Source organism: Plectropomus leopardus, chromosome 6 (genome assembly GCF_026936395.1).
Source record: "Plectropomus leopardus strain MGB_pleo_1.0 chromosome 6, ASM2693639v1, whole genome shotgun sequence".
NCBI classification, from domain to species: domain Eukaryota; kingdom Metazoa; phylum Chordata; class Actinopteri; order Perciformes; family Serranidae; genus Plectropomus; species Plectropomus leopardus.
Window position 1 is genome coordinate 31825135 of NC_142181.1, and position 26139 is coordinate 31851273.

General features: G+C 39.4%; 6 protein-coding genes across 7 annotated transcripts in view; 5 read left to right on the top strand and 1 right to left on the bottom strand.

Annotated features, from left to right (window-relative positions):
* Window positions 1-26139, top strand: part of cldnj (claudin j) — a 71182-nt gene that overhangs the window by 27592 nt on the left and 17451 nt on the right. For both annotated transcript variants that reach the window (XM_088079244.1, XM_088079245.1), the window contains exon 2: window positions 11256-11440. The gene's annotated coding sequence lies outside the window, so the exon portion shown is untranslated. The remainder of the gene's footprint in view (window positions 1-11255; window positions 11441-26139) is intronic.
* On the bottom strand, window positions 3207-3951 carry LOC121942990 (claudin-9). The gene has a single exon (XM_088079240.1). It carries the CDS (start codon window positions 3949-3951, stop codon window positions 3283-3285), a length of 669 nt encoding a protein of 222 aa, XP_087935366.1. The 3' UTR covers window positions 3207-3282.
* Window positions 13877-15041, top strand: cldna (claudin a). The gene has a single exon (XM_042486053.2). The coding sequence runs from the start codon at window positions 13986-13988 to the stop codon at window positions 14607-14609; it is 624 nt and encodes a 207-aa protein (XP_042341987.1). The 5' UTR covers window positions 13877-13985; the 3' UTR covers window positions 14610-15041.
* Window positions 17139-18961, top strand: LOC121942792 (claudin-4-like). The gene has a single exon (XM_042486052.2). The coding sequence runs from the start codon at window positions 17206-17208 to the stop codon at window positions 17839-17841; it is 636 nt and encodes a 211-aa protein (XP_042341986.2). The 5' UTR covers window positions 17139-17205; the 3' UTR covers window positions 17842-18961.
* cldnf (claudin f) lies at window positions 21598-22894 on the top strand. The gene has a single exon (XM_042486481.2). It carries the CDS (start codon window positions 21703-21705, stop codon window positions 22456-22458), a length of 756 nt encoding a protein of 251 aa, XP_042342415.2. The 5' UTR covers window positions 21598-21702; the 3' UTR covers window positions 22459-22894.
* On the top strand, window positions 23681-24929 carry LOC121943284 (claudin-4-like). Its single transcript, XM_042486780.2, has one exon. It carries the CDS (start codon window positions 23778-23780, stop codon window positions 24408-24410), a length of 633 nt encoding a protein of 210 aa, XP_042342714.2. The 5' UTR covers window positions 23681-23777; the 3' UTR covers window positions 24411-24929.

The window sequence follows — 26139 nt, forward strand, 5'->3', positions numbered from 1 at the left end:
CCCTGCTACCGTATGTATACTAAAAGTACAAAAAACAATTCCCTCTGTCAATCACTTTATCTTTATAGTGAATTAGAAAATGGTTGGGGTACCATTTGTCCTAGTAGTGAGAGCTTGCATAGCCAGTATGCTAACATCCAACACCAAGACATTAAATGGTCCCAACAAACTCACACCGACATCAAAATGGCATGACTCTGTCAAACCTGTTAACTGTTTGGTAAAGTTAGCCATGTGGTGCAAATACTAAGGCCTGTCACTGTGTGTGTCCTGCCAGGTGGACTCTCACAGCTTTCCGCTGCGCAGAGCTCTCGCTCCCGCAGCAGTAGCTACAACCCATACAGTCTGGTATGGCGAAATTAAGCATGACGTGTTTTATGAAGCTGGCAGTTCAGCGTCCAGAGATGCTACCAAAACGTTCACTACCTTACACACATTTTTGTTATTGAATTAAGTATTATGATGGTATCATTTTAACAGTATTGGTATTGGAAATTTTATTTTATGATTTTATTTTATTTTTTTAACTATTTTATTTTCTGATTTAATACTCAGCCCTGCTTAAAGATCAGCACGCTTTTGATGATTTTGCAGAAACTTTTGCAACATTATGTCAGAATTGTCACGACCTACCCCAAGTGCTGTACATGTTTATTGAGTCACTCTCAATGTGATGATGTGCTCATCTTTGTACACTCCTCACTTATACAGTAAGTGTCAGCGTTTATGTATCTCGTTTATTGTTGTAAAGTGGGAGGTGGTGCTCTGCTGGTAGATAGTGCAGTTTGTCTTCACCTCTGACCGGACTGTTGCTCTTTCCCATTAACACATGACTGCACAGCTGGACTCAGTAACACAGTCCGGCCAGCAGGGTGATAGCAGGGCCTGTGGTCATACAGAGGGAGTTTTCAGGATATTTAGAAGCGTATCCTTGTAGATCATTAACCTCACAGCTCAAGCCAAAGCAGTTTAAGAAAGCAAGCAATGTTTTTGACCTGTGTCTTGTTTTTTGTATTTGAATAATATTGCTTTTGTATTGCTTTTAAGCCAGTAGTACCAGGAGTACTCGATTGCCATGCAAGTTTGTATATGTTTTATTCACTGCAGTAAGAATATGTTCTGAAACAGTTTTAAAGTGCATGAATGAGATTTACTCAGGAATTAGAAACTTTTGAGTAGTCCTACTTCTTCTATACCTGCCAACAGCCTGCCAACATTCATGTCATGTGCTTGTGGCCCCAGGCCCCTAAAACATTACATCTGCCCCTGGTAATAATAATGAGAGCTCAGCGTGAGCGGCTGGATAAGACACGCAGCAATGTTTTTATTTTTTGATTAATTGCCGAGAATTACTATTTAAAATATATTATTCTCATTCTTACATTTGATTACAACTTGACCACTGGTCTGGATAGGACAAAGTTTTGGTCCGGATTCGGACCATGGTCCGCCAATTGATGATACCTGATGTAAAATATGACAGTAAAGCAAGGCTTGATGCGTAGTACAAACTTTAACACTTGTAGTTTCACATGACATGTTGCTGGTGACTTTAATTGCAGCAGGTCTGCCTCTGAGGTGTTATCAATTTTCTGTGACAAATCAAAAGGGGCATTCATTTTCCAACAGTACCTGCTTTTGTTTTGTTACTTAGATTTTTGGTACACTTTAATTACAGTGACTCCCACCTTGGGAGTAAAGTAAACAGTTGGAAACCAGGTGATCAATGAGGTCTTTGTGGCTCGCTTTGGACTCACTTACAGTGCAGGTTACATCCCCTTGCAGAAGGAGACTTTTATCTCTGACTCAGTTTCACTCTTGCAAATGGAGAACAGGCTATAATGGACGGGAGGCATAAGGTGCTCCTCAGAAACAAGCCATCCATTGTTTATTTCCTCCATTTACATTGAAATAAAATACCTAATTCTGGCATGCACCAGCACAGCTCTTATTGGTCAGACTGTGGTGAGCTCTGTAGCTGGCATCTGCCCCCATTTCTGCATACCAAAGAACCTCATGCAAGCATAGTTGTTATGTTGTGTTACAACTAATTTAAGAACCAGTATCTGACTCTATGGTATGAAACTACAGTTATAAAACTTTATCTCCAACACGAAGAAGGCTTGAAAATCTGTGAATTCTTGTGAAAGTTGTATTTTATTTAACAATCTTGATTTAATCAAAAGACATTGTGTGTATTTATTAAAATTTGAAATCATCTTTATGTTTCTAAAAAAAAATAAAGCCAAACCTACAAGTAAAATGTGTTATTTGAAATAAAACATTAAAAATAACAAAAAATGTCCACCTCTACAGAAATATGGTCACAACAAAGACAAATTGTGAAAAATGCATCAGTGATTCATACTAAGGCTGCACAATTAATTGAAATATCATCAAAATTGCATTATGCAATATCCAAATCACAGAAGCTGCAATGTTCTGATATAAATAAAATGTCTCACGACATACCATTACTAACCCTTTGAAACCTGAGCAAATTAGCTTGTTTTTCCAAAAAAAAAAAAAACATGGAAAGAAGGCAATGAGCAACTTGATAAGAAATAACCCAAAATTAGCAAGAAATTAGGGAAAAGTTACAAGAAAATTACCTGAAATTGGCAATAAAACAAAAAAAACAACAAAGGCAAAAGAACACAAAACAGGAAATGACCTGGAAAAAGTGCTAAAATTAAAAGAAAAAAGATATTAAAAAGTAAAGAATATATATATTTTCTGTTTAAATGTATAATTATATAAATCTATGAAATTCTCTTTATTTTTTAGCCAATTTTCAGGTCATTTTTTAACTTTTTTTTTTTACCTCATCTTGCTGATGTTTTTGAAAGAAATCAAGCGATTTTCCCACGTTTCAAACGTATAAATGCCTGTGAAATGCCTCTGAACGCAGCTCAAGAAAAGTGATCGATTCAGGTTTCAAAAGCTTAATAAAGCATTGTGGTGCTACAGTACAGAGATGTCGCTGCCTACAAATTATATATTGCAAATGTAAGGAAACAAGCTTTTTCAGACCCAAGCAAAAATGACATCATCCTCATTTTTGCATTTTTTCTGTTAAAATGTAATGCAATTAACATTCCCACTAAAATTGTCTGTCAAAATAAACATAGTGGTTTTTTTTGCATGTCTTGTATCTTGCAGTCCTAATTCATATGAAATGTCCAAGTCCAGGATGCTACATTAACATTCAGGCCAGCAAACATCCATCTGTTGTGCATACATTTTCAAAGACTAGGCTCGTATCTTCCTCTGTGCCCACATTCATACGTAGTCTCTTCTGGGGTATCCGTTGACCGACATAACCTTGACAGCTGAGTAGTCCACCCGGGGAGGCACGGAGCCACCACCACTTGGTGCTGTAGCTGCTGTGGTAGGGCAGGAGCAACAGAGCAGGGCTCCCCCCAGGATGAGAAGACAGGAGGAAGCCCAGCCAAAGTACAGAGCGTTACCAAACTCCCTCTTCCCCGTTTCCTCCAGCAGCGGGTCGTAGAAGCCCATCACGATGGCGTGTGCTGTCCAGGACACCGCCACCAGCAGAAGCAGTCCAGCCACCACGAAGGTTGCTCCAGCAGACACCACCAGACGGGGTTTACTGCTCACATCCCGGCTACAGTTGGTGCACTTGGCACCAGCCACTGACAGACCGATACCCACAATGCACAGCACCATGGAGACGATGACCAAAGCGCGAGCTGCTTGCAAGTCCACCGGCAGCCCCAGCATGGAGTCATGCACCTTGCAGTGCATCTGTCCTGTGCTCTGCACCGAGCAGTTCATCCACAAGCCTTCCCAGATCACCTGCGAGATGACAATGTTCTGACCGATGTAGGCAGCCACCCGCCACATGGGCAGGCCACAGGCCACCATCACCCCGAGCCAGCCGGCCACGGCCAGGATCATCCCGAGGATCTCCAAGCCTGCAGAGTACATATTGGAGCTGAGGATGAAGAACGAGCTGAACGAGACTCTCTTCCAGGGCTCTGTAAGATAGAAGGCCCTCTGTGTCCGCAGGCTCAACCCTCCTGAGATGAAGGCGATACCGGATCCCGTTGGCTCAACGTCCTGTATAAGAGTTTTAGTGAGAGAGAAAGAGAGAGGGAGAAACAGATTGTACCTTCTTTATACAGCTTAGACACCTGAAGGTGGAGTCAGCTCAAGGTGGCATCGTGTTTACCTTCAAACTACACACGCAAAAGCGAATACTTTCTTGTTTTTCAACTGGCATTGGCCTCACATTGGAAAACCAAGTACCTAAAGAGTGTTAGACACCAGTAAACTCATTAAACACATGGATTCTGGCGTGTTAGTGTTGAGACAAACTAAGAAAAAATACTTAAAGCAACCATTTTTTTTCATTTCTGATTATACTATATTAAAGATTGTTTCACCAGCGTTCCTTTCAGGTCTTTTGTATATTAGCATATGTGTCTGTTTATGTGACATGCAACAACCTTGAAAAAAAATAGCTGAATCACCATCTGAATGAAATCTGCAAGAAAAAACAGCAACAATGACAGGCCTTGTTTTTTTGCTGGTCAGTTTGATAATCCCTCCTTGGAGAAAAAAAACTGTTGAGTTAACAGGCCTCATTGTTAGTGGGCATGTTTGAGGGGTTTTACTTAAGATGGATGTAAAATATTTAAATAAACAAAACACAGTGAAAATATCAGCCTTCTTGACTATCACCTGACATAAACAGATAATGCTCTTTTAAATCTCCATGAGGCGTAGCATTATGAATGTCAGACCATAATTACATACCCAGGACTTAATGGTAGCTCATCTGCGTAGTTAAGCCTTTCAGTAAATACCCCCGTTGTGTATTTTTGGGTAAACCATAAAGGACAGGGAGTACATTACATTAGTTTTAAGGCTGAAACGCTAATTCCTGAGGTAGTTAATCAAACAAAAACTGTACAATACTACAATCTTACATTTCTTATTTAATTTTAATTGTATTTGAAGCTGGAAATGCTCACCTAGAAATGTAAACAAAAAAAGACAAAATGAGATTAAGAAAGGCCCAGAAAAATCCAGCTTTCTCATGACTGAATGAGCATTTGCTCCTTTTTTAGTTTTCACAAAGAACTATGTCGCAGCTGTATTGTGTTTATGTGTCAGCATCACCCTTTTGTCATGCCGGACACAAAATGAACCAAAGAGTACCTCAACAGTTTGGACTGTCTTTTAAAATATCTACAAAATCTTGCTTGATAGACAACAGGGCGGTTGAGGTTAGCTGACAGATGAGCTCTGTGTCATTACAGGCTTTCCTCTAATTAACAGAGGTTACCTGGGGTCAGTGGTCAGGATGAGTATCTGTTATCTTGTGGTTAACCCCCTCCACAGACACACATGTGAACACATACGCACCCTCCCATCATCCCACACAAACATAGACGTACACCTGACAGGAATGTTGGCATCTGCACCATTTCACTGGTAGATTGCATGATTGTAATTTTGCATCATTGTAAATTGTGATTAATACACCTTTCCCCTGTCAAAAACATGTTTCCCAATTTCTTTCATCAGCTTGAATACTTTCATTTAGTGCAGAAAATGTTAAATTTGTCCATCTAAATGTATTGTAAAAGCTTGAGTGACTTTCATTTCTGGTAATCCAGAAATAAAAACAGTTAACATATATAAGGATATTTCTACAAACACATTCTAACTCCCAGCTCATCAAATATCTGTGCTTGGTGACTGGCCCTAAACATCAAACTGTGATGCTCTAGGTACCCTCCAGTGTTAGTTTTGGACATTCGGGGACAGCATGTCAATTTACCTTAGTTTTTACAGGAAATGTAAAGTTTCCACTCGTTTAATGCATGCAGTCGCTGTTCAAAATTAACTTAGAGCATTTTACTTCCTTAAGTTTAGGTAACAAAAGTGCGTACTTAGGTTTAGAATAGAGCATGGTTTTGCTTAAAATTAGAACTTTTTTTCTAACCTAACCTAATGTAATGTCAGCTTTAATATGTTACTAGGGTCGCATGAAACACATACTAGCACACTACGTTGTTATTAAAATAACTTAAATGACTTTTGGTTTCACATGGTAGACAACCAGCAATCTCCAGAGTATGTGTGACACACCAGCCCTATGTGAACTTTCTCACTCCTCGGACTACAGCCGCTGTACAGCAGCTACTGACCAAGCGTCCGAATTTGTTGAGTAGGAAGTGAGACGGGGTTGTTTCTACAGGTGGTAGTGACTTGTTGTTAAATGACCTCAGTGACCTTGCGCCAAAGATGGCTGGTTTGACATCAAAACATCAATTGCTGAACAAAAGTCCCACCTGATGGTCACAATATTGTTCAGGACAAACAGTACATAAATACCCAAATTATGTCCTTTAATAATCCCAACAGGTATAACCAGCAGCAAAGACTGCTAATCCAAGAGCAAGTCTTGAGAAATACTTTTTCTTTTTGATCTTTTTTTAAATATATTTTTATTGAAGGCATTTTTTTCATATAGAAATACAAAAGAGAGAACACAGACAAATTTAAAAAAAAAAAAAAAACAACAGCAACAACAAAAAATCCAAACACAATCAAACACAGTGCCCCTTCCACCCCCATTCGCATCCATGCCATGGTAGAAATTACTACTTAAATTAAATTTTCCCATGGTTACAACCAAAAAATGAAATAAAATTCCATCAGGTAAAGCATGAGGCCCCAAGTGTTGATTGCTTGTATATCACAAACCTTAGGTTGACAGAATAATAAGGGAGGGGTTGAGTTTTGTACTGACTCACTAGTTTAGTAGATGTAATGATGGTAACAAAGCCAGGAAAGAACCCCATATTTTCTCATATTTTTCTGGATTCCTCCTCACACTAAATACATTTTTTTCAGGTGTACTATAGGATGTTAATTCATTTAACCATTGTCTCTGCGATGGAAGAAGCTCTGATTTCCAGTTCTGTAGAATACATTTTTTACCAGCTGTGCCTGCGAGTAAAATGAAGTATTTTTTGTGAAGCTCAAATTGGGCCCTTGTATTTCTCCCAAAATCCATATTCTCGAGTCAGGTGGGATCTTAATTTTTGCAGACTCAGAAATACTGTTTCTTTATTTCAAAAAACATACATATTATTTTTGAAAAATTCGGAGGTGCACCAGGTGAATCTGGTGGGTTAAACACTAATATTCCAAGTGCCTGTAACTGTTTAGAAGCATAACAATGTAGGTGTGTTTTTACAGGCAGGGGGAGCCACTGCTGCAACCTCTCTGTGATGTGTTTGGTTTGTATCTGATTTTGCAGAAAACACCCTTTAGTATGATTATGTCATTATGTCTCATGTAGTTGCAGTAATAGTGGATTAATGTGCATTTTTAATATCAGATCTTAACAATTTTTTTTTTACTGTTAACAATAAAAAAAAAAAAATCTTATTAAAATGTGTTAGCTGGGAGCTCATCTTTGAGTTTTTTATTTATGAGTTTTTAATCTTCGTCTGTTTTTATCTAATGATTTTGCATGCTTGCATGAAGCACCTTGTAACTGGGGTGCTCATAAGGGTGTCATTTTCAAAGTAATTTCACAAAAGACAGCCTTCTGGTGCCTTCTAAAATTTTATATTCCCTTCAACTATTTCTGATTTTTCCAGCACACAAGCTTAAACAAATCTCGTCTCCATCCTTTGGGTTTGATTTGATGTTGGCAGCCGTGTCTGTTCAAGGAGTGGTCAGTAATAGGGAATTCCTACTTCCAAGGAGGAGACATTTTTGTGTGTTGCAACCTTTGACTGCCAGTGTCCAGATAACAGTGCGACTCTGTGGATTACCGGATATAAGCAGGTACAGCTTAAATCATAACAGCAGATGCGATTGGTTAATGCATCCTGTGGGCCATTAGATGGAGGCTGAAGCAGTGTCACTGTAGACATGCACTGTTTTCTAACCTTTATGCTGCAGCGGCTAACTACGCATGTTGGATTAAGAAAGACCAATAATAATAATCAAAATAAGTTTGATTGATCTCACTTTAATGTATGACTTGAACTGCCAAAGTGATTCAACATGCTGGATTGGCCGAAAAACAGCCGACCGTGGGCCTGATGTGTCAGGGCTGTTAGACTTGAAATTTGGCAGCATTTGGGTGTTGCTGTGACAGTGACAGTTGAGTACTTAAGTTTCAAAAGCACCAATAACATCACACCAACACAATATCTTACTCAATCTGAGACTGATTCACAGTTTGGTTTGAGCTTTTCTTGAATTTTGCAATCCTCATATGACTTCCCGAAAAATCTGTCAGCACATATACTATTATTAAAAAAATGTAGACTTTTAACAGAGTTTTACAGAATATAATATTACACCTGTGTTACATTGTTACACTGGGCTCTGTGAGGTTTCGGGTTTCTTGATTTGCATGTGAAAATCCTGAGCTACAGTAGATTTAGTTAAAGTAGTTAAAAGATTGAGTAAAATGTTTGAGGAAGCTATCTGTTTCTTATACCAAAATTGAGGAACAGCATGTTGAACTTTTCCATTAACTCTCCTTAATGCAATTTCAGTAGAGTGGAGACTTTTGATTTAGATAACATGAGACTCACATCTCTGCCAAATATTGTTGACATTTTAAGTAAATGTCATTAAAAACAGTCGCACATGCCCACATTCTATTATCCTATGCTCATATGTGTTATTAACTGGACAAAACAGATCGAACAGATTTATCTCAGGCCAGTCTGTGCTGTTTTAGCAGCACCTGACATGGCCATTATTAAGGGAGTGAAAAGTTTTTTCTGCAGGTGCAGCTTCGTCTTTATGCTTAACCTGGAAACGTGCATGTCGCCACTTGCAGAGCCCCTTGCTGAACATTCACCTGTCATGGGAACGGCAGCGTGTCTGACCGGTTTTCATGAGGTGTCTGCTTCAGGTTGTTGTTTATTGACGCTAAGCTTCCTTAATACTACTATTAGAATATTATTTGTGGCCAATTCTGTTTACGTTGAATTCATACTTTTATTTGTTTGGTATTGTTTGTTTTATCATGGAAAAAAAGTACCATACACATTCTAAAAGCTCACAGGATGAAGTGAAGTGATAGATGATGAAAACAACGTGTATGAGGAAGTTTTAGAATTAATTTAAAATAAAAAAGCATGTTTTTCTTGTGTTTTGTTCAAAACCAAGAACGCCCTAATCCCTATCACGAATGTAACTTAGGAACTAACATTTTCCCCAGGCCAAAATACTAATCCCCAATCACTCCCTATTTCACAACCAAAATGGCTTTTATCCTGACTTGCACGGCAACTTTTGTGTGCAGCTTATATTCACCCATATTACATTTACACTACTATCTTAGACACATCTACCTGAAACACTAATGTAGACAAACATAAGATGAGATCTACAGCCATAAGTCACCAACATAACCAAAAACACCTCTTAAGAGAGCAAAGATCTCTGCCACTGTGTCCTATGAGAGAGAAATGACCCAAAAATGTAAATGTTTTGTTTGATATGTAAAGAATATTTTTCACTCTTGATGCCAATCTTCACTAGATCATCTCTAAAAGATCTCTAAAAATCTCTTTCATCGCTTTAACAGTCTCTTGTAGACTTCAAGTTGCTGTTTGTATCATGTGATCATGTGTCACGAACAGGCATGACTCACTGAAGCTCACACAAACATACTTAATGTGCTTAAATTACCCACTGAAACTGTGACTGTACCTGCACAATGGCCTCAGGGCTCGCTGTGATGACATCACACACCAAATACAGACATGGTCTGCCCACACAGGTACACATGCATACTTCCCACTCCGACACATGAAACTACTTAGGGTTTTTTTTTTACCTAAACAATGTTACTAAGGACACTTCTTATTGCATCACAAACTTTTATATTTTCATAGAGACCTAGAGGCAAATCTCCTCGTCATGTCTTATGTCTGAACTTAGATTGTGTTTAGTTTAGTACCTCACAATAAACTTAAAATACTTAACTACTTAATTGAACACATTCTAGCATTAACTATAACCTCATGATATTCATACAACAGTTCATGGTTTGGCTCTGTTTTATTTACATCTTGCTATTTTTACAAGATTATCTTTAATTTTATTATGATTTTATATGATGTACTGTAATACATGGATGGGTTACTGAACAGGACTCAAAGTGTCAAAGCTCCAAGATAACAGATTATTAAATTCAAACAACAAACTAAGGACAAGTTAATGTCCAGTTGTAAATGTCCATCTTGTTTCACACGGGCACGCCTGCCAGCTTTATACAGTAACTGTGAATCTGAAGTCCTCACTTATAGTTTGAATGTATAAAATGGTTGTACTGTTACCATATTTATCTACACTTTTTCATATATGTGTTGATCAACTTTATTTCAATTGAATTTTGAAACTTAATAAACTTTAAATCCAAAAAGTAAAAAACCTTGTTTGAACTCCAGGCTTATATTGTTGTGCTTTTTGTCCTGTTTTTTTGGCATAATGGCCCAACCAGTTTAACAGAAGGGTTGGCCGCCTGAGTGAGAGCCAAAGTCAGCCGTTACTGTGGAGTCAGGGCTTGCCTTAATCTACCTGCTGACACTTGTCACCGTGGTTCCCTCTGGCACTTTCTCACGGCTGCTCGAGTTGAGTCTTTCACCTGTTGCTGCAAAGCTTGTACTGTACCCTTTTGCAAAGTTGCTTCAGTTCTTCACTTGCCACCATTCATCACATTATTCACATTATGCAACAAACTTTCAAAACACAAACTTTTCATAATAGGACGCATGACTTTATTTTACTGTCAGTCTGATTTGAAAAGACTTGAATATGGACATACAAGATCATTCAGCTGATTCAGAGCTTTGTTAGCGTGCTGGAGTTCCTGTATGTCTATGAGCACTACCTTTATGTGAGCACTATCTTTACGTTTATCTATATGTGGATTTTAAAAAGCATTGTGCCTCCCTGAGGACTATCAGGGCCTGCACGTCAGGACTAATCTCACCCTGAAACCATCTCTCCTCAGACTCCTAATTGTGGAAATTCCTCCCTGCCTCCTTGTGTGTGGAACCCAATCTCCATAGCCAGGCCGAAGTCACTTTAATGATCCTACCTTGGATAAAATAGAGGCATTATAGTCCTAACGGCAGTTTTGGCCCTTAAACACTGCCTCTATTCATTTCTGAAACAATCTGATTCCCTCTCTACCTCTCTTTACCCCCTCTCACTATTCCCTCTTTTTGCAACAGTGTGTCAACAGGAATCACTTGGCATAGTGTTTGCCGTTTCCCAGAAAAATCTTCCACCTGACATCTTCTCCCTGCTGTGGAAAACTGTCGATACATCAAGTGGGACCCCCGGACTGCCGAGTGCACAGTTTTCTCCAAAGACAAACTACAGGAGAAGGCTACAACCCGACTGACATCACTATAAGGTCAGCTTTAATCTCTTTTGTTATTTCCCCCTTTACATCTTTCCAGTTTGTGCATATACAGTACTTCTTGTGTGACTGGACAAATATGATTCATAAGAAAACAGTCATTGAAATTATTTATTGGTGTCTCTTTATAATGGCATCAATATAAGAAATGTAGTTTTTGTTTTCTACTCATAAAAATACTTTTAAGGGCGTGTCCTTAAGCTGTGCCAACAATGCTACTCTGTTAGAGAATTGTGCAATTAGGCCTGATGAAATCAGTGCAGGTGTGATATGTCTTAAATTGTTACATTTGTACAATGAATAGGATACTAGGACGAATTAATACCAGAAGATCTGAGCATCCACCTTTATTTTGTAGTTAAATGGTTCCCAACAAGTCGGTCACAGATCCATTCTAAATGGACCGCAAGTGACTTGTGAATGTTTGTAAAAAAAACACACTTCATTTTGAAGTAATGTTAATTTCCAGCACAGAGCTTTTATTTTGAAGTGCCATTTCTGTTATTCTTACAATGCTTTTTTCTTTGTGTTCTAAGTCAACATGGTGTTGCATTTTGTGAAATAAAATAGAATGTAAGGACCTTGAACTAATGGCTAAGAAGAAATCTGGACCCTGTGACTGGATCAGTTGGGAACCACTGCTGTAGTTCATAGTTTATCAAACTTTTTTTTATTAAGGAAAAGATAAAAAATGTAACAATATGTTGCTCAACTGAGTCATTTTTATCACAGTGGTGCTTATTAAAGAGGTAGTTCTGATTTTTTTGAGGTGAGGCTATAATGAGGTACTTTTCCACAGTCAGTGTGTTATACCCCTTTCCCACCAAAATGATTGCATGCACGCAGATTTTTCAAACACAGTTAAACCTGATAAATATTGGTGATAGACTGTGTTCCCACTGCCAGTGAACTACCCTCTGCACCACACGAGTCTGCCTTTTCTGTCAGCTTCTGTGTGTGTGTCTGGGGGGCTTGTTTTGTTGGTGTGTAACCGTGTGACGTCACCGACAGGCAGGAGAGCATGTAAACAGTAGACAGCAGCAGGACCAGAGGTATCTCCACAGATGTAATGCTGATCGTAGTTTGAGGTGATAAAAACCTGTGTCTCCTGCAGAGTCATTTGATCCAGGTGTAATGCTGATTGAAAGTCCTACCTATCTGAAAAAAAAGTCATCATGGCATGGTGGTGGCCTCACAGCAAGAGGGTCCTGGGTGGAGGGCCCTTTTTTGCAGTTTGCATGTTCTCCCCTTGTCAGCATGGGTTTTCTCCGGGTTCTTCGGCATCCTCCCACAGTCACAAGAGAAGCAAGTTTAGGTTAATTGGTGAAATCAGCCGTAGGTGTGAATGTGAGAGTGAATGGTTGTCTGTCTCTGTGTCAGCCCTGTGATAGCCTGGCAACCTTACATAATCCTTTTGACAGAGGTGTTCACTGCAAATGCTGAGTTGTCTCAGTCTTGCAGGTGAAGTGCTGATGTCTATAGTATATTCAGTGCAGCTAGCTACAGCTGTTTTCATGTCCGTTTCAAGCACTTACCATCGTAGAAATCTTTAGAAAAGTTTTCTTTCAGCTGATTCGCTCAACATCACTTTCTCTCTCCAAACCTTAACTGTCCCTTTACCGTATGTGTACTAAGACTAAACAAATAGGGAAGTTAGGAAGAAAATAGTGTGTTTTTGCCCTTGCATACTGACAAAGATATATATAATATTCTGATATATTTACATTTAAATTCATACAAGTTTTAGTCTTTATGATTAGACAAAAGTAAAGTGTTTTTTTGTGTTCAGCTTTTATCTCAAACTGAATGGAAAAATGGATATGACAGATAAACTTCACTTTAAGCAGTATCTTACACAGACATCAATGGGCAGGAAGCACACATTATCCTGCAACTGATAAAGTCTTTGCTGCGTCTCTCCTCCTAATCTCAAATCAAACATTATGTTCTTCTTTACATCTTGCAAACTATTTTTTTTAAAGGACACATTTTGAAAGCCAAATCAGTAAACTTAAATATACAAAGTAACCATAATAAAATAAAGCTGCTCGTTAACAGAGGCCAAAAAGTGGACATTTTGTTCGCAAATGGCTTTTGCTTCACTTAAGGGAAGTCGTAGTTTTAGTCACTCTTGCCACAGAATACTTGTAAAAAGAAAAACAGGATCAAAAACCAACCTAATGTCCAACACCATAATTTAGAGGGTGTGTCTGATGGTATTTTGTTCTGCTAAACCGATCTCAATACCTGTGAGTCACGGCATGGCTTTTCCACCCGCAACGATTAACTGACTGAGACAAAACCTGACATGATGACACATGCCCACGGCGGGGGGTGGGGGATGGGGCAGTCATCACATCACAGCTCTGTGTGACAGTGTGTGTCTGTCAAGCCCCTCCCGAGTTAAGTGTATAAAAGACCCACTTGAGCCTTACCCAATCATTTACTCTTGGGGATCTCTCAAGCAAGACTCCACTGAATTCCAGACACACACTTTTGGACACACTTCTTTTTCTGTGCAAGAAGCTTTTGAGGAAACATGGTGTCGGCCGGCTTCCAGATGGTGGGCACTGCCCTGTGCATTATTGGCTGGATTGGGGCCATCGTTGTCTGCGCCCTTCCCCAGTGGAAAGTGACAGCCTTCGTTGGCCAGAACATTGTCACCGCTCAGACCACCTGGGAGGGCATATGGATGAGCTGTGTAGTCCAGAGCACAGGCCAGATGCAATGCAAGGTTTATGACTCCATGTTGGCCCTTTCCCGTGACCTCCAGGCTGCACGTGCCCTCATCATCATCTCCATCCTGCTCGGCATCGTCGGCCTCCTCCTCGCCATTGCAGGAGGCAAATGCACCAACTGTGTCGAAGACGAGAGTGCCAAAGCTAAAATCGGTGTTGCATCCGGTGTCATCTTCATCCTTTCTGGTATTTTGTGCCTCATCCCTGTGTGCTGGACAGCAAACACCGTTATTAATAACTTCTACAACCCACTGACCGTGGGCTCTCAGAAAAGAGAGCTTGGAGCTGCACTCTTCATCGGCTGGGGGGCAGCAGGTCTCCTCCTCATTGGTGGTGGACTCCTCTGTGCCAACTGCCCTCCCAAGGATAACTACTCCGCCAAGTACTCAGCTGCCCATTCAAATGGCCCTAAGGACTACGTCTGAGGAGAGAGGAGCCAAATGACAAATCCAAGGGACTGAAAAAAAAGAGACTTGAGTCAAATGCTTTTTGGTCAATGACACTGATTTGTGTTGCCACAATGAGTATGATTTGAATTTCACAATGATTTTATTGTGCTCACAGTTTGTGCTGAAACTGTCATCCAACAATGCAAGATTTGTTTCACTGTGTAAAGTTGAAGAGACGTGCACCACACCCAAACATTGTGGACTGAGTGACACAATGCTTCAGCACTAGGAGTGACAAATATCCATATCGATACATACATATTGGAAGAACATCCAACATATTAATTTGATTAATTAATTGTTTTTGTTGGTATTTCATTGTTTTTATCCATTTATGACCTTTTACGTTACATTTCATTCAAAATGTGTTTTATGTTTGACTGTAAATAAAGTTTGTTTTTTTTGTGACATTGAGCTATCATGTTTTGTTTGTTCTTCTAGATTTCATAACATTTCATTTAAACACCTGTATCTCATGCTAAAAAGAAGGCTTCAGAAAGAAGACATGAGGCAGAACTCTACCATACACAACCCACAGATTCTAGCTGATTAATAACTAAAACAAGGAGAAATATTTTCTCAAAGCAAAACAAGATTCTGTATCAACATAGTGTCAAATGCTCCTGAATCATACCCTTAAAAATCGATTTTTTTATGTTTCTGGAGTGTAAGTTGACAAAAGAATTGAGAAAAAACGACTGAACTCATTGAGACATATGAAAAACTACTTTATAATAAAACAATCATGTAAAGAAACATTAAAATACATTTTTATGCACATCTAATACTAAGTTGTTTATGAATTATCTATCTAATGTTATCCTCATGAATAAATACAGGAAACATTCCCCACCCTCTGAGTCATAACCTGTACAACACTGCCCCCTGCTGTAAACAAAATAACTCCAGGTGCCCTTTTGCAAAGTGCACCCTGCTGGCTCTTGAGGCCCAACTACAGTACATTTGTGCACAACAGTGAGCTGAAGAAATATCTGTGTAGGTTACATATAAGGCATAAGATCCTTACTGTTAAACATCAACTATACATACACTTCACTTTCTACATTTATCCAGAACGTATAACAAGCAACAACAAAGAAAACTGAAGTGGTCTATAAAAATAAATGAGATTTCAAACTCAACAAATCTTGAAACAAACTTGAAATATAATATTCTCAAAATAATTAAAATCATAAACCAACCAATAAACCATGCAAACTACAAAATAGGCATGTGTTCAGTAGCAACAATCAGACTGAGCTCATTCTCCTCTCCTCTCCTCATTTTCCTCTCTTCCTCTTAATTTTTTTTAAATATTCATATACTAATCCTTATAATTATCTTTTAAATAAGCTTCAAGCTTTTTAAAAAATGTCATTTGTTTTGGCACAACAATGTTCATGCATTGAAATAAACTGTTCTATATTTTATGACACACTTGTAACTATTAATAATGAACCCAATGTGTATATCCCCATATGAGGATTTTTTTCCAAAAACTACCTACTGCTCAAAGACAATGCTTACTTTTTCTTACTTATTAAGGCCTACTAATCCCAAATAAGTAGGAGAAACTGATAATGCATAGCAAACAAAAGCTCGGGCCTTGGTAGGTTATATAAAGTTGAGTTTTGTTTTAGAAAGACATTAGGGGTTTGGTGTCTGTCTTCACTCATTTCAGGTAGTTGGTGAACCTGAATCTGCAAGAGAGTTGAAGTGAGACTGTGATTTTATGCAAGACTATCTCACCTGTTGTTGAGCTGGATGGTTGGTTATTGATCAGGTTAGGCCTGTTATTAAGATGTTTCTATACAGGTTTCATTTCATGACAGTGGAAAAACATTGTCCAGGTTTAGTGCTATTGTTACCATAGACTGTAAAAATAATGGCTGTCATTTGTTTGTGGACTTCCGTTTGAAGCTTTGAGTTCACCCCCGTACAGATGCCGTGAACAAGGCAATAGGCTGTAGACACCAAAAAACGTTTTTCGTACCAGGCTGTAAACATGTTTATTTCTGCTGTAACAATAGGCATTTTAACATGAGAGTCTATGGGGAGCGACTGGCACTTGGAGCAGTTGTTGTGTGCTTTTTATTGAGAATTGACACCGTGTGCCAACAAAAATTAAAGTATAAAATTATTAAAAGAAATTGGAAAAAAAAGTCTTGCAAAAAAAGGCACTATATAACACATTTACAGCACAGTGTTAATGTTCTTAAATGGTTAGTTACTCATAAGAGTTAATAAAGGTTCATAAAGACTTAAATTCAGACAAAGCAGGTGCTTTGAAATATTTGTCAATTAGAGAATAAAAGGTTGATGAAAATGGGATTTCTTTTGTTTGTATCTGACCTTGAAGCTTTAGATTCAGGCAGGTCAGCAATACTAAAGGTCACTGGGTCTCTGTTTGTGTGTAAACTCCTTCCAGCCAATCAGAGCTGAGGACTGTGGTATCACATACCCTCATGTCTCGGTCCCTTATTCTCACACACAAACCTATAAATACAAGCTCACATACTGCCGCTTGTCTTTTTTTGTTGAATCTTTTTGTGCGACTAACGAAGCTGGCAAAATGGTTTCTCAGGGGATTCAGATAATCGGTATATCCATGTCTGTGATTGGCTGGTTCATGGTCATCGTGGTGTGTGCCTTACCCATGTGGAAGGTCACCGCTTTCATCGGCGCCAACATCATCACGGCTCAGACTATCTGGCAGGGCATGTGGATGAACTGTGTAGTGCAGAGTACGGGCCAGATGCAGTGCAAGGTGTACGACTCCGTGCTGGCTCTGCCGCAGGACCTGCAGGCCGCCCGCGCCATGATCATCATCTCCATCTTGACGGGAATCTTTGGAGTGATCTTGTCGATCGCTGGTGGGAAATGCACGAACTGCATCGAGGACGAGCGATCCAAGTCAAAGGCGTGCATCCTGGCTGGAATTTTGTTCATCGTGTCGGGGTTGCTCTGTCTCATTCCGGTCTCCTGGTCCGCCAACACCATCATCACCAACTTCTACAACCCGGTGCTGATCGAAGCTCAGAGGTTTGAGTTGGGAGCTGCGCTGTATATCGGTTGGGCGGCTGCCGCGCTGCTGCTCATGGGAGGGGGGCTACTGTGTTGGAACTGCCCGCCCAAACATGAGCATCCCCACTACGTACCCAAATTCACACCTGTGAGGTCAACCTCCACGTCAAGAGAATACGTATGAGACAGTTCCTCTAAGGTCTCTTAAGGCCACAGGAGTTGTACAAAGGGAAATGATGCTTTAAACATATATTCACTGGCAGTGTAAATAAAGCATGAAATCACAGTTTGAGGTTTGAAATCAAAAAAGGTTTTGAAGTCATAATAAGTCATGCTCTTGTGCGTCCACATTTTCTGATGTTAAAAATCTTTAAACCAAATACTGAGTCTCAAACTGTGTTTCAGGGGTGGGACTCATGAGAGGCTCTACAAAACGATATCACCATACTGAAGTCACAATACAGTATTATTACAGTTTTAGTCATGCTGCAAGATGCTGAGTATTGTGATAACATACATTGCAATATGTTGCGGTTGATTACCTTTTTTCAACTGTAAATTATGTCCCCAATGGACAACATTATTAAGATCTGTTTTATCTAAAAAGAAAAAGCTTTTAATCTGTCTGTCTCACCTCAGTCGCTTTTATTACAGCAAAATGCATCTAGTGGATGGAAGGCAATAATTTCTTGTTGTTATAGACTACAAAATGTCTCACAAAAAACAGACTCACAAAAAACCCTATTTCTAGAAAAATCTGTCTAAAAATCAATCTTAAATTTTGTTAAAAATATTTTTGAAAAAGCATTAAATTTGTGTGTCTGATACCTTTAGTCACCCTGTGTCAGTGGGGCCCTGAGATTGTGCACGCTGGCTCACTGTCACACCCTGATGGAACGAAGCCATCATTATTGTGTTTTTCCTGCGTATGAGTATTCAAAATGTTTTCTGTAAAAAAGCTTGTCTACTTCAACGCCAAAACAGGAACTTAGCGTATGTTCATGTCTTAATCTAAAATTTAAAATATGTAAGAGCTCTTTAAACAGCTGAGTCCATGTTATATTGTGACTGGTTTAGTAAGTAAGATTTGAAACGTGTTTATAATTAGTCTATGTAAATACTTAGTTTGTTGTGAGGATTTCACATGTAATTGTCATTCAGATGGTTAACATCTCAACAAATAGGCAGAAATGCAGTTTCCTTGATGTATAACTTCTGCTTATCCATGTTTTTCATTGTTCACATCTGTCTAAATAACAAAAATGAAGTGTCGGTAATAAACAGACACTGTAGGTTCAGGGAAATTTGTGCTTTTGTCCTTTTCATTTTCACACAACCTGCAAATTCTACACTTATATTTCTGTGTTTCTAAATCCTGCTATGTTCTGTTACTGTAATTAAATTTAATACTCACTGAATGATTACCATTTACTTCTGAGAAACTCAAAGTTTATAATCGAATTATTGAGAATGGGGTAAGAGGGAAGAGATAAAAATTATTGATTATGCATCAATGCATTAGACATGAATTTACCAGGATGTGTATGGAGGTTACAGCTGTGATGGAAAACAGGATAGAGGATTAATTGTTCCCTTAAACAATACATGTTTAAGTGATTTGTCACTAATTTACAAAAGAAAAAAGCCATTTACAGGCCATAGACCGGATAGGACCAGACCAGCCTGCCCTGCGCTCAGTCTGGCAGAGATCCTCCTAACTTACTGTAAGTTATTAGCTATGTGTTTTCAAAGGAAATGAGCTCAGTTTTAAAAGTCAAAGGTGTGTCATTAAAGCAGGTGAATAACATGATAAGACATGAGTTGGTTTGAACTGAAACAAAAAATACCCCCATGCTTGAGTTTTTGACTCATTAATAGTATGTTGTGGAAAAGACATTTCAAGTATCCCTTGCTTTAACTAAACTAACTTCCTCGCAGTGTTGCAGTGTGAAACTAGCTGTTTATGCAGTATCACATTTCTGGAAATGGTATGTGAAAGATTAGGCGTTAACAGTTTGTTTACCCAACAGAGAATTAGGAAGTCATAGTAGTTTTCTTTGTTGTTTGTTTTTTTTTTTTTGCAAAGTGCTGACATGACTGGTTTCCTTTGTATCATCACTTCATCGAGGTGATTATCAATGCTGACACCGATTTCTCCTCCTCAGCTCGGGGCCAAGTATCTGGCCCTATTTACGCCTGATATCAACATGCGTCCTAGGTGATTCAATCACAAGTCAGCAGCTTGAAGTACAGATATGAATGCACCAAATGCATCCTCAATGCGTCATGATGTCTGACCCCTTAGACCACATTAGGTGGTGTGGTGTGTAGCCTTTTTGTTAATTCAAGCCAATCTTTCTGTTCTGGTTCAGTGATTCAACAAGAATACCTAAACACATTTAACCTTTAGAGGAACTACATGTCACCTAATTTAGGGCTGCACCTAACGATTATTTTTTTATCAAGAAATCTATCAATTATTTTTTCGATTAATCGATTAATTTATTGATTTTTTTTTTGATTGATCCATTATTCAATAAATATAACAACAAATTTACTGAACGTAACATTTTAAAACTTGTCATACACTGCAGGGCATTATTCCCCATCAAAAGATAGCCCAGTCCGAACTGGTAATCTGTGTTTTATAGTCTGATATAAAGTCTCTCCAAAATAAAATTAACACAAGAGCTTGTTCCACTCAAGCAGAAGGAATGTAGAGCAATCTACATTTAGCAATCCAACAACAAAATAAATAAAACAATTTAAACACAGCACAGCTGACAACCCTGTCTTGTAAATGTTTAAAATAAAATTAATTGTATCAGCAACTGTCAGCCTTTGTTTTGAAAGAAAAGCAAAGAAGTTGAGGTAAAACAAACATCTTTGTATTTCCTCATCTCTGTGACAGAGAGAGACTTTACAGAGAGCGAGCTGACGCGCAGCTCAGACACGCCTGACAAGCGCTGCTCGGGCGAGCAATGTGCGCGCTCTAACTTGATACACGAGCGCCGAAACAAAAACAATACACCCAGCGCTGCTCACGCTCTCATTAAGCGCGCTGTGTGAAACGGTGTGATGTGTTAACACATGTTACGTGGATCAACGTATTCACGTCGACGCGTCGCCCCAGCCCAAATCTTATTTAACCAAACCAATTTGACAGAAAATCCCATTTTGTGAAAATACTTTGCAGTAGTGATAAGTGTGAGAATAGTGAAGAGCTCACAAACGCCATTTTTTTCATCTCAGTTTAGCAGAAAACATAAAAAAGTGTAAGATATCATTTATGCTAACCATTAGATGCATCTACAGACACAGACAGAGACAGTTCTGTCTGTGTCTGTGTTCATGTCATTTGTATTTGTGCATGTTTTCCACGTGTTCCTCTACTGCCATCTAGTGGCTGTATCTTTGCCAACATAAAGGACACATGGAGGTATTTGAGCAGTGACGTTTGCGAAGTTTGAAATGATCGCATCTATTTTTGTACATAAAGCGAGTATAAATGAGCCTCAAAAGTCTCTGTAGACTTTTACACTCTAATACAATAACATGAACTTCATAGCAAGAGGAGATAATCTCATTTTTATGTTGTGCTTGCTTCTCCGTCATGAGTGGGTGGTTTAATCCTGTCTCAAGATGCTCCACCACCAGTCTGATTATAAATGAACACAACAAAGAGCCTGTTTGTGGAAACAACATCCAGACGTCATTTAATCATTTGCAGTCTTTCACAGTCTGAACTGGTTGTAGGACCTCCCAACTCCATCCAATAATCCCATCCTCACTGCAGGAAAATCTGCATATGAAAGTGTGATTTTCAAGAGCAAAACTGTGGCATTGTTTAAAAATGGATGCCGCTCCTCTAGCTCGAGGAAAAGGAATCTTGTTTGACCAGAAGAACCAACCTGGCGACGGGACAGCCCTCCTCCAGCACATTTTCTGACAAACAACAAGCCCAAGAGCTGTGTCACTTCGAAAGAGGACTGGACCTGTTCGCTGAAACGCTCTTCTCTCCTGCCGCACACAAAGCCTCTTCGCCATGGGGAGGATTGGCAAGGAAGTGGCAGGTCAGATCATAAGCTTCATAGGCCTCATTGGGGTGGCGGTGACCTGCGGGATACCCATGTGGAGGGTAACCTCCTTCATTGGAGCCAACATTGTGACGGGGCAGATCATATGGGATGGCCTGTGGATGAACTGTGTGATGCAGAGCACCGGGCAGATGCAGTGCAAGCTGAATGAGTCTGTCATGAGGCTGACCCCGGATCTGCAAGCCGCCCGAGCCCTGGTCATCATCTCCCTCGTCTTCGGCTTCATCGGCTTCATGATCACCTTCATTGGAGCCAAGTGCATGGGCTGCCTGAAAAAAGATTCATCAAAGGCCAAGGTGGTGATCATAGGTGGCTGCCTCCTCATTCTTGCCGCCATTCTGGTCCTGATCCCCGTCTGCTGGTCCGCAGCCATCACCATCACAGACTTTGAGAACCCCCTGACCATCGCAACGCAGAGGAGGGAAATCGGGGCCTCCATCTACATCGGCTGGGCCTCTGCTGCGATTCTTCTCATCGGTGGGATCATCCTTACCACATCCTGCCCTCCTCAAAAACCTGTTTATGGATACCCAGGCTACCCACCGGCACCACTGTACCCTTACGCAGGCCCGGGGACAAACCCAGGGACATACGCCCCTGTTTACGCTCCCCCATCCAGCCGACCATACACAGCCACGGGGACATACATACCAGCCAAACCTTATGCAGCACCAACCGCATACTCTCCCAGACAATTCATCTAAAAACTGAAAGGACAGACAGAGGAGAAAGACTGAGACTTCTGCCAAACTTTTTTATGTGATTAGAAAGTAAAATTGCACCAAAATACACCTTGTATTTTTAGAGAATGGTATGTATTCCAATAGACTGTTGGGATTTAAAATGAAATCAGTTAAACAATCACTGTGACCTTTTGATTATAATTAGTCTTTGGTAAAATGTTTAGAATTTGAGCTCTAAAGTAGAAATCTTTTTTAAATTCTTGATGTGAGAGGAATATTGTGAAGCGTGTGCACTGAGAGTTGTATTTCATGAGGAAGTTACTGTCAATAATGTATATATTTCTTTGTCATACAGAGCACATTTTGTACATAGTGATGATTTGTTTTTATGTAAATGCAACTTAATTTTTGAAATTACTCTAAAGATTTCAATAAAAAGTTATTATATATTCATTAATCTGTTTGTGGAGTCATTGACACAACATATTATTACTATCTTATGCAATTTTTAAAAATATTACCTTACATTTTACATGGTCAGAAGCCTAATGTGTGTCAGGGTGAGTGAGAAATAAGAAAGCTATAAATTTTCCTCTTTAAATTTAAATATTCATAACAAAGGATGTTCAAAAATATTTTTTAATCGTGGGTAGTACAGAGCAGACATATAAACAGTCTAGAGACATACAAATACAATGAAACTTTGTCATTTCATGTAAAAGCCCCTGAACTACCCAAAGAGACATGATGAACTGTGAAAATAAAGACAAAATGTGATTAAATCAACCATGACATGAATCAGTGTCATCAGAGTCATTCTGATAGGAAAAAAAAACAACAATCAATTCAAGAATAACATAATAAATGGTGTTGATCAAACACGTAATCAGTAAACCCATGAATGGAGGCTCCTTCCGTTAACATTAAACATCCGGTGATACTCCCACACATGTTTTTTTTTAAACCTGAAACCAGTGACTGGACCTGATCTTCCGGTAACGTGCCCAATCAACGGTTGGCCACTGGCAGGCTATTGTTTCAAATAGGAATGCAGTGCCTCTTCACGGGCCTCTTGTACATCAAGGCTGATGCTCATCTCATCGAAACTACTCCCTTTCTGCATACAAATAATGTAAAGAATCTGGTTGGGCAGGTAAGTCGTTGTGCGTACTGGTTTCAGGTCAGAGGGAAGGACATTTTGACTCCACCTTCAAGAAAGGCATCCTTATAACCAAAGGAAATGAGCTGCAGTGTTTATTCAACTTTGTAGCCCGAGCTGAGCTGAGCTGACCTGAAAACTTCCGCTGCTTCTGTTCAAGTGACTCTAACAAGACCTCGCCATGGTGTCATTGGGACGACAGATGCTGGGCTTCGTCCTGGCCATCATTGGCTTCCTTGGGACCATTATTGTGTGCGCCCTGCCCATGTGGAAGGTCACAGCCTTCATTGGAGCCAACATTGTGACAGCGCAGACCATCTGGGAAGGCTTATGGATGAACTGTGTGATACAGAGTACGGGCCAGATGCAGTGCAAGATCTACGATTCTCTCCTGATTCTGCCCCAGGACCTACAGGCCGCCAGAGCTCTGACAGTCATTGCCATCATCGTTGCAGCCCTTGGGGTCATCTTAGGCATCGCCGGAGGCAAGTGCACCAACTTTGTGGAGGATACTCATGCCAAAGCCAAGGTGGCAATCGCTGCTGGGATCTTCTTCATTTGTGCTGGTGTTCTCGTCCTCATTCCCGTCTGCTGGTCCGCCAACACCATTATCAGAGATTTCTACAACCCCATCATGACCAACGCCCAGAGGAGAGAGCTGGGAGCTGCACTTTACATCGGCTGGGGCACAGCTGCACTTCTCATCCTGGGAGGTGCTCTCCTCTGCAGCTCCTGTCCGCCCAAAGAGAGCCCAGAGTATCCCGTGAAGTACTCTGGTGCCCGGTCCTCAGCCCCCAGCCGAGCCTACGTCTGAGAGGTCCAATCTCCTGAGAAAGACTTTGAATTCTTTACTTTTCTTGAGTAACCCTCCTTTGTTGTGAGTTTCTGACAGCACCACAGGTTGTGTCTCTTTTTTTTTTAAGTGACACATAGCGAGAACTGGTTTTTTGATTAATCCAGATGTCCTGGGTGGAGGCAAGAGAGAGAGTGTTTCTTGAGTAAAATAGAAGCACAAAGGATGTAGTTTGGTATGATGTGGTGTGAAAACTGGCAAGAAAATCTGCCAACAACAAGGACTGAATGAGAGCTATTCTATATAAAGCTTGTGTCAAACCTAATTTTCCCCTGAATGTAAATCTAAGCTGTGCTGGAAGGATGTTAATGCTTTTAATAAGCTATGATAGAAGGAAACTTGTACAGTACCCTTGATATATTGTGAATTTACTGTATAATATATTTTACAAATGTTTTTGTTCGAATGCAATATAAAAAAAACTCTTTTTGTTTACTGAAATCACTGATCACTTTTTAATAAAAACAATTACATAAATTATATTCTGTTGTGGGCCTATTTTTTCAAATTATTTTTTTATTATAATTTTATAATAAATTTTATTTTTTTATTTGCTGTTTACATTGACAGTATTGGTTTTAAAGTTGTCAGTCCAGAGCAACAAAATGAATGCATAAGAGGTGTTAGACACTGTTGCCAACAACATACACATAACAAAATATTGTCTGTTAGAAATGTATATCAGACATTTTCCATGTAAAGTCAAGTGGAAGAAGAAAAAAAACATTGAAAGAAAGAAAAAAAATGGTAAATTTTCTATTTGCCAACTCAAATCAGGTCAGGAGCAAGGATTTTTCATTTTATTTATTTATTTTATACAGGAAAGGAATTAAAAGTTACACCAGGTGTGTTACATCTAAAACTGACAGGATTCTGTTTAAAATTGGTTTCAAGCAGATTCTTGTTCATTAGCACAAAAACACATTCTGATACAAATGAAAATGGAAACAATTGAGAGACAACAAAACATAGGCAACTGCATAGATGGATTGATTGCAGTCTGCTGTCACTGCCAGCAGAACCTGGAAAACACGAGACAAAAACCTGAATTACTCAACAGGGAGAAAGTCTCAGATCTCAGTTTACATCCAACTACACTCTGCTTCAAAATACAGTATATTGACAGATTATTTATTTAATTGGTGTAGTTTTGTTGATTAACTTTAGAACTTATTGATTAAATTTGATACTAATTGAATCCCAATAACTGAAGCTGAGCAACTTATGGTTGCACATTATTGCAAAATATGCTGTTTTTTAGGAAGCATATAACAAATCAATCATAAATCAGCATTATGATATTGTTGTGCAAGGGTGTAATCTTTAGTCAGACTCAGGGGGCATTACCAACCCAACTATATACACGTATATGTGTGTGTGTGTGTGTGTGTATGTGTGTGTATTTGATAGTTTGGCTTCCTAACAGAAGGGATAGAAGTGTTGCACGGACTGTTGGTAGATATCATTACACTTTCTTCTGTTAGGCCGCATCGACATTACACCATTTTAATTTTAAGATGCATCCATATTGCTATGTTTCAGCCTGGCATCCTCACTAATCCAGCATTTTAGCGACCCTAAAACGGAGTGTTTTGGAAATGCTGCTGTCCCTTTTTTATTTTGAAAACTCTGGTGCTGCGTTTTATTGTGGACGGGCAGAAATGGAGGGGTTTGGAATTGCTGATACTGA